At 35.4% G+C, this 9,642-nt stretch overlaps 1 protein-coding gene across 2 annotated transcripts in view; it reads left to right on the top strand.

Moving 5' to 3' along the window:
* The first annotated feature begins 4,256 nt into the window (after positions 1 to 4,256).
* LOC115213007 overlaps positions 4,257 to 9,642 on the top strand; it is a 47,090-nt gene continuing 41,704 nt past the window's right edge. Inside the window, exon 1 of one of the 2 annotated variants that reach the window (XM_029781904.2) lies at positions 4,257 to 4,335. In XM_029781904.2, coding sequence (XP_029637764.2) covers positions 4,294 to 4,335 — 42 coding nt within the window. In that variant the 5' untranslated portion in view covers positions 4,257 to 4,293. The remainder of the gene's footprint in view (positions 4,336 to 9,642) is intronic. The other variant, XM_036503606.1, reaches the window with a different exon arrangement.

Below are 9,642 nucleotides of genomic sequence, written 5' to 3'. Positions count from 1 at the left end.
TGCAACGTTAACACCAATTCCCCGTGCTTTTCAGTTCGAGCTACGCTTTTGGATTTCGGCCAGTTGTCCATAAAGGGTGTTGGAAGTTTAGAATCGGCAGAGCGACGGATATAACCCATGTCATTAAGTAATAAGCTCAAATATCGCAAATATTGACTTTTTCCGTTCCTCTTGACACAATGATGGGATCTTTTCGGTTTGAACGGCAGTTTTTCTAGCGGTGTCATGAAATTGTCACCCATAATTATGACCCTGGTATCGATCTATTGCATTTCAATCTGTTTTAGGGTTAGGGGTGGGGGAAAGGGTATCTTTTTTTCTTCAGAAATGTAAATAAACCTAATCTGTTTCTTAAACGAGGGACATATTTATACGGCACAGAATGTTTTCACCTCAATAGACGTCATTGATTGGTTGAAATTGAAGAAAAAAATCAACAAATAGCTTACAAACTATAGAATTTTCTCAAGAAAGCCAAGAGAAAAACGTTTTCTAAACACATTCTACCAGTATACGAAGTTTAAAAGTGTTTAGTTACGTGGAAATAATTTTAAAAACCTGCCGGTCAAACCGAAAAGATCCCAATGATGGTTACCACTCAACGCTGAAATCGAGTTCACTCGCTTCGTATCAATGCAAGATTAATCGCATTCACGACACAGAACAGAAGTTTTAACATTTCTCATTTGCCAGTGGAAGTTATTTCCCTTGGTTCCTGTGAACTCTGTGAAACAAGAAGTTTCAATGCACCCACCTTCAAACTACATCTCTTTATTTAGGAGAAAACTGTTCGATGCTGTGATGTTTATTGGTCCCCAAAGATATTAGTGACGTGAGCAAAATGAACAGTCGTTAAATCGATTTTCCAAGAGATTACTACTTTATCTTTGGCGCTGTTTACCTCATTAGTGCAATCTTTCCTTCAATTCGCAGGAACGACTACTTATGCTCAGCCGCCACTTGCACTGAACATTTCTCCACTTCAGTTTTCGATGATATTGATTGAATATTTGCTATTAACGCCGAGATTTTCGCCCGCGATCGGCTTAATGAGAGCTTGAGGCCGCCGTTTGCAATACACTTTGTGACCGCTTCTTGAGTGTGCTTAAATTGCCAATGCCTTAGATTTGGGTTGCCGAGAGGTTAAACCACCACCAACACCACAACATCTGTCCACAGATCAAGCAAACGAGGGAACTTCAGCGTTGTTACTAGGATTTCTAGAAACAGCAGCCAAGTCTCTCCGATGCCTCACCCATTCATCTTAAAAAGAGAACGATACATCGGATAAAGTAGTCTAGATACACAAAGCATCTTTTTTTTCTATTTTCATTTGGAATTAGATGAGAGGAAGAAGAGTAGCAGCAATGACCTTCGCAAGGGTATCACAAACTGAGGGGAGAAGGCGAAAGAGGGCGTAGCTGATGGGGTACTACAGCTGGAAGCCAACGTTTCAAGCTCCCGACTTATCATCAGCCCTGAGACATATTCTGAGGGCTCGCAGTGGAGTACACTCAGTTGAATGTATCCAACCAGTCGCAGGCATGGCTTTGGGGTCAATAACTTTGCCTTGCTGCTACACGGCTTCGAAATCGATCCTTCTACATCGCTACTTGGGCAAATGCCTTAGACCATGGCCTTGAGTCAACGATTGCATTGTGATTGCAATTTGGTATGTAAGCACTGTACGGAAGCCCATTGGAGAGTCTGTTTCTGTTTTGTTTAATAGACTTTCTTTGTGCCTCAGCTAAGCCTACATGGAACTTGGTACTCAAAAGCCGAATCCACTCTGTTCGAAGTATTCGGGACAGATCTCCTTTCCCAGCCAGCAGTCATGAAGACTCTGAAATGGGTTTTAGACGCTGTCTCTCCTCTGGCTTAGCCAGGAGAAAAACAAATTCAAGCTATACCGTTTAACTGGGCGACAGATTAAATGTACTATCCAAAGAAAAGTACAGTCCATTTCAAGAAAAGAAGCCATAGCATTAATGCCTTGACTTAAGCTATTCGCCTAAAATAAATGCGCGATCAACGCAGGGGAAAATGTTAATATTTCCTGTTAGTATAAATCATTGCATTTACACTCATGTATGACACTGCGATATTCATGTCGGATCTTTTCGCTTTGGCCGGCAGATTTTAAAAATAATTTCTTTGTAACTAAATACTTTTAAACTTCGTATACTGGTAGTGTGTTACATAAAACATCTTTTTCTCTTGGTTTTCTTGAGAAAATTCTGTAGTTTTTAAGCTATCTGTTCTTTAAAACTCTGCCGGTCAAAGCGAAAAGATCTGAAAAAGATGTTTTATAAACACATTCTACCAGTATACGAAGTTTAAAAGCGTTTAGTTACAAAGAAATTATTTTAAAAATCTACCGGTCAAAGCGAAAAGGTCCTTCATGTCTTTACTGGAGTTAAGTTGGTATGGAAATTGAAAAGAAAGCAGCTCGTGACATTGGACGATCAAGTTGGCAGCAGTGGTAATAAAGGTAAAAATATCATACGTACACACGTGCATACGTACGTATGTATGTACTTGAGTATAAGTGCATAAGTATGTACGAAAAATAGAACGAAAAGAAAAATAGTTTTCTGTACACGAGTATATGTTCTTAATCAGAAGATAATTACAAAAGTGATGGAGGGTTAAGAGTTTCAAGCATGGCTGTTATGCATTTTTATATAAACATCAAACATTAAATGAAGGATCGATCAATACATCTAAGTAGAGTACATTTATTTTTACAAAGAAAAGATTGATAGTAACTTTGAAGTTTTGCCTTTGTTGGCTCCGAGTCAGTCTGTCGAAGTCTATGAAAGTGAAATTTCTAAGTTACTGTCAAACTGTTCACCTGCATTCTCACGCACATACATACATACATAGACACACACACATACATACACACACATATACATACATACATGCATACATACATACATACATAGATACATACATACATTCATACAAACATACATACATGCATACATACATACATTCATACATGCATACATACATACATACACACACACATACATACATACACACGCACATACATACATACATACACACACATACATACATACACACGCACATACATACATACATACATACACACACACACATATATACGTACGTACGTACATGCATGCATACATATATACATACACACATACATGCATACGTACGTACATACATGCATACATATATACATACATACATACATACATACATACATACATACATACATACATACATACATATATACATACATACATACATACATACATACACGAGGGTTTATGTATGTGTGTGCGTGTGTGGAGTGAGAGAGAGAGAGAGAGAGAGAGAGATGGTACCCATTCCCCGGTAATTATACCTGATATCTACCTCTAAGTGGCGCCCTGAGTAAAGCCAGTAAAATAAAAAAAATGAATACCAATTACTTTTTCTTTCCAAATGTCTCATATTTCAAGATTTCCAGAGAAGAGAACTGAAAGTTTTCAACATTTATGGTTATTTTTAATTTTTGCATGAGTATAAAAGTGAATATTAAAGACGGGATGGTGATGGCTGGAACGTCTTTCATTATAGATCTGTTATTTCGGGGTTGACAAAAGTTTTTAAACACCAGCAATGTTTTAAGTAAAAGCTTTTGAAAGTTGTCTGCTTCTGAAAGTAAATTTTGCTTTCAAAATTTATGGTTATATTTAATTTTTGCATGAATATAAAGACGGGATGTTTACGGCTGGAACGTCTCTGATCATAGATCTATTATTTCGGGGTTGACAAAGTTTTTATTAAACACCAGCAATGTTTTAAGTAAAAAAACATTTGAAAGTTGTCTGCTTCTCAAAGTAAATTTTACTTCTGAAAGTAAATTTTGCTTTCAAAATTTCGCCATTTATGGTTATTTTTAATTTTTGAATGAGTATAAAAATGAATATTAAAGACGAGATGGTGACGGTTGGAACGTCTTTCATCATAGATCTCTTATTTGGGGGTTGACAAAAATTTTTAATTAAACACCAGCAATATTTTCTGAAGAAAAAAAGATACCCTTCCCCCCAAAATTTCAACATTTATGGTTATTTTTAATAAAAGTGAATATTAAAGACGGGATGGTAACGGCTGGAACGTCTCTGATCACAGATCTCTTATTTCGGGGTTGACAAAGTTCTTATTAAACCCCAGCAACGTTTTAAGTAAGAAGCATTTCAAAAGCTGTCTGCTCCCCAAAGTAAAAAAATCCTGCTTTCAAAAATCGCAACGTGCCTGATGCATTGTGGGTAAATGACATTGACGATATGTCGCAAGATGGCGTCCGACAATGAGGTAATGTGCTTCGCCTTCATATTTTATCCTTTTACACCTTTATATACTCGTCCAGGTATTTCCCGATCGACTTTTTTTACATTTAACGACATTTTTATTTCTAAATCTGCAGTGATTGTCACATTAAACAACACATAAATCCCATTTTATCGTCCTTTGCTGTCAATCTCTCTCATAACGCTGCTTCTTTCCAAGAAGCTCTCAATGTTTTCTTTTCCAATATTTTCTCCTTTCTCTTTCGAAAACGCTTTTTTTAATACGTAATCTTAATCCACAAAGAAGCTTAACGAAACCTTTCAACACCAATAACAACATCTACCTATGTTTGTATTTATTTAGCCGTGTAAATCAATCTTAAAATCCATATATGGCCTTCCCTATTTGCAAATCAGATTTATTTTATTTTCGGTTGGTTTTTACCAAAACATCTCCCATCAAATTCATATTTATTCTCATTTATTTCCAGTACATCATGTTGAATCTCTTTTATTTATATATTTAAAAAAAACTGATTAAACACCCGTGTTTTATAAACGATTCCTTAATTTCTCCAAGATCTCGACTATATATATATATATATATATATATGTATAATTATCAAATAATAAAGGGTGAAATTAATTAATTTAGAAATAATCATTAATTTCACCAAGTAGAGTTCGGCATGTAAAAGACCCATTCAAGAAAGGTTTAAGTAATACTAAGTAATTAAGGGTTGCTGAACCCTTAATTACTTAGTATATATATATATATATATATATAATCCATTCTTGTTGCTTTTTTCTTGTTTATAATCATCCCACATTATTTTATGGTTAATACCTTATAGATTTCTGGTGCATCTAAGTTAAGTACCGAATTCATGTGAATTCATTGGAACTCACTTGAATCTTAATTGCTTTTACTATATATAAATATATATATATATATATATATATATATATATATTATATATATATATATATATATATATATCGTGACGCATATTTGCCATTTGAATATGGCTAACCCATATATATATATATATATGTATATATATGGTACTTGTATACCTATATATATATATACATATAGATATGTATATATACACATATATATATATACAAATATATATATATATATACAAATATATATATACATATATATATAAATATATATATATGTAAATATATATATGTAAATATATATATATATATATATGTAAATATATATATATATGTAAATATATATATATATATATATATATATATATGTATATATATATACAACAGTACATAGGTCCAATATGTGTAATTAGGTTAACAGTAATTATCTTATGCTGTTTATGTATTCTCTCCGTATCTTGCGTCTTAGAAACACGTTTTGGCCGTCAGTGAAATAAATAAAACAGTTCCTTAACACAACTCAAGAGCTCGGGGATTTATTGGGTCTGAGAAAAACGAGGCAGTGGTGACATTCATGCCTTTCTCTTTTCGAGGTCGCTTTGTAGTTAAATAGTTAAATTGTATTTTAATTGCAAAGATTAGAAACTGCCGCCTGGATTAATTATGTTTTATTCAGGGTGTCCACGAAATCTGGGTAGATGGGGTAAATATAATCATAACATAAACAATTAAATATAAGAAATAATAATTTTTTTCAAGTACCCTGTACCCAGATTTTGTGGACACCCTGTATATATATCTAAACGGGTGTAAGGTACCTGAATCTAGAGATTTCCATTCTTCTCTTTGAATTCAGGTTTTTCTGCGTCGGCAAAATTCTGTCAAAGTTGTTTTTTTGTTTTTTAACTAAAAAGAGAAAGTGAAATTCGGATTATTTTAGCTTTCTTTGTAAAGAAAATTCTTTACTTTCAAAATAAACAAGGTCCTTCCATAACGATTTCTTGTATATAAATATATTTTGATATCACTCACACCAATAATATGAACACTGGAAAAAAGTGATGTTTACGTCTTTCCTAAATGTATTTGTGACCTAAGAAGCATTGTTGGTGATCTTGACCATCGATTTGCACTTTTATCGATGAATTACTCTGCGATTGGTTATTTATTAGGTAAATTATTTTGTGATTTTGTTTTTTGATTTGGTTTGCGGGATTCTTTATATGAGTTGGTGTGTTGAAGCATATTCTGTTGTGTCTGGGGAGAGTTATTTTCTTTTTGTGCCTTATTATTTAACACACTCACCGGTAAATTTTTCCACTTTTTCTTAAAATTTTCCTAAAATTTTCGTTGCGTCAAGACTATTGGAAAGGTTGCAAGATGCAATGACAATTTTAGGACAATAAAAATAAGAAAAAAGTGGAAATTTTACCGGTGAGTGTGTTAAATAATAAAGGCACCCAAAAAGAAAATGACTCTACCCAGACACAACAGAATATTTTGTGATTATTGTCACTTAAATTTTCAGTTCTCGTTGAATCGATGATTGAGCTAAATATCAGAATAATATCTCTAATATAACAATTAAAGTTGGGGCAGAGAGAACCTGAAGTGAAAAATCATTTGTTGTTTATCTTCTTCTCCCTGCATTGTTTATTTTGAGCAAACATTTGGTAAAAAGGAAGTCGGTCGGGACAATCCTGTTTCTTTTCTTTTCTCTCTTATCAGACATCGCCTGTCTAATGTAGTCTCAATTTTCTTTTTTTTTTAGACTGTAGGCTGTTAGTTTAGTAATGTTTGGTGTTATCTCTTGTAGCAGGTTGATTATAGTTGAGGTTCCGTTTGTGTCAGTAGCCACACAAGTTCACGCCGACCCAGTCAGGGCAACACTAGTTCCTCGAAACCAACAATATAAATAAGCCAAATAGGCGGCGAGCTGGCAGAAACGTTAGCGCGCCGGGCGAAATGCGTAGCCGTATTTCATCTGTCGTTACGTTCCGAGTTCAAATTCCGCCGAGGTCGACTTTGCCTTTCATCCTTTCGGGGTCGATAAATTAAGTACCAGTTATGCACTGGGGTCGATGTAATCGACTTAATCCCTTTGTCTGTCCTTGTTTGCCCCCTCTGTGTTTAGCTCCTTGTGGGTAGTAAAGAAATAAATATAAATAAGCCAAACAGGGAACCTCTACGCGATCACTCGACCTGCTCCTGCTGGAAATATCTGCCAAAAATAATTTAAATCCGCCTTTAATCTCAAGACTGTTCGATTAGGATTGACTTTGGGGCTAATTAACAATCAACTGCTATAAATCAAAAACGTCGAAGACCTTGGGTGAAAAAAGAAAATTTAACAAGTTATCAGTCATTTCCCTACTTTTCTTGCTTCTAATTAAGAAAATCGGTTAATTTTTTTTGTAGCTCTTTGCACTTTTGTTTTGTTCATTTTACTAGATTTCTCCATTATCTTGAGAATTTAGTTTGTTTATCCGTTACAATCCATAAACGTTTGATGCTGGTTTCCGGATATTGTGTTTTAATGTCGTCACTGTGGCCCCGATCTCTTCCAATCTCTCCTCTTATCCGCCCCCAGTAGTGGGTGTTGTGGGCTTTTTAAGTAAGTGTTGTATGGAATAACGCAGAATTTTCGTATATAGTTTATTTTGTGTGTTAATTACCGAAATTGTAGAAGTAACTGGAAAGAGCCTAATACAGTGTTACTAGGTCTGCTAGAAACAGCAGTTTAAATCACTTTCGAATCACACCCTACTGGTTACAAAAGGAAGAAGAAAAAAGTAGGAAGGAGACATCAGATAATTTTGTTGTTGTTGGTGGTGGTGGTGGAAGAATAGTCCTGTCTGGAACGCTTGTGATGCTTAAATTTGCTCGGTCAGGACTGATCTGCAATTAATAAATAAAACTAGATTAGGTGTTTCTTGTTTATATATCTGCACTGCCTTCGTTCAGTTAGAATACAAAATTACAAAATATGTTTCTTTATTACCCACAAGGGGCTAATCATAGAGGGGACAAACAAGGACAGACAAATAAATTTATCGACCCCGAAAGGATGAAAGGCAAAGTCGACCTCGGCAGAATTTGAACTCAGAACGTAACGGCAGACGAAATACGGCTACGCATTTCGCCCGGCGTGCTAACGGTTCTGCCAGCTCGCCAATCAGTCAAACGAATATTCTAACATTTATTTTACATTTCAAATACACAAAGAAACCCCAACTACTTAGAAAATGCTACCATGTTGCCCTCAAAGCACATCCCATTGTATTGAATGTGTATTAATAATATTTTAATGTCATTTTTTAGAGAAGATATGTCTCTCACACTTTTACGGTTGTTTTCATTGTGTCCAGCATATAATGTGTGTTGTATATCATCATCATCATCATCGTTTAGCGTCCGCTTTCCATGCTAGCATGGGTTGGACAGTTCAACCTGGGGTCTGGGAAGCCAGAAGGCTGCACCAGGCCCAATCTGATCTGGCAATGTTTCTACAGCTGGATGCCCTTCCTAACGCCAACCACTCCATGAGTGTAGTGGGTGCTTTTTACGTGCCACCGGCACAGATGCCAGACGAGTATAGTACTGATTTATTATTATTTGTTTTACATTGCACAAACTGTAAGTTCTCTTGACTTCAATGTTTACTTCTGGTCGGTACCTCCTTGTCTAAAAAAAACTCTGTAACTTCAAACCAAGATGCATGCACACGTGCCAAGTGCGAAAGAAACAGCAGGTTACTTCAAAGCCACCAGGTCCACTAGGTCACCAGCCTTGACACTTCTGCTATTTTTCTCAAATAGAACACCCCAAAGCTTTATCCTATCCTCATCACATTGTTCATTCTCTCTTTCTATAGAATATTTCTTGATCTTAGGAAACTTGCTACAGTATATCTCCAACTGCACAAGGAACAATCCTTCTGACTCTGCTAATGCTGAGAATTTCACTCATTTCAACATCTCAAAGGCAATGGATGGAGACAGCCATTAACAATGACTTCTCCAACACTTTAGTTAGCCCATGCTTTTACTGTAACCATCAACTTGCAACTGTTCAAGGGCAATGTTAACCATGTTGTACGGCCCATAAAGAACATGATCTCAATTTCGTCCCATGAAAAAAAAAGGAAAAATGTCCACCAACCTTAATGTTCGACTACCTTCAAACATTGTACTTTAGAGCTGGTCTCAGTCATTAACAAACTTTTTAATCTTTGTCTACAAAGATCTGCTCTGATCTAGAAATATACTGTAGTGTATTCCATCCCAAAGAACTCTCTGCCAACTATCATTCTTACATCCACCTTAAAAGTGTTGAAAGCAACATTATCACCCTTTTATACCTAGTTTCCATGATAGCATGGATTGTCGTGTTCTGAGTCGGTCTTTATTTGGGGTTATTAACT

This window comes from Octopus sinensis, linkage group LG6, assembly GCF_006345805.1.
Source record: "Octopus sinensis linkage group LG6, ASM634580v1, whole genome shotgun sequence".
NCBI lineage: Eukaryota > Metazoa > Mollusca > Cephalopoda > Octopoda > Octopodidae > Octopus > Octopus sinensis.
The sequence above is the reverse complement of the archived record's forward strand: the minus strand, read 5'-3'. Positions and strand labels throughout refer to the sequence as shown.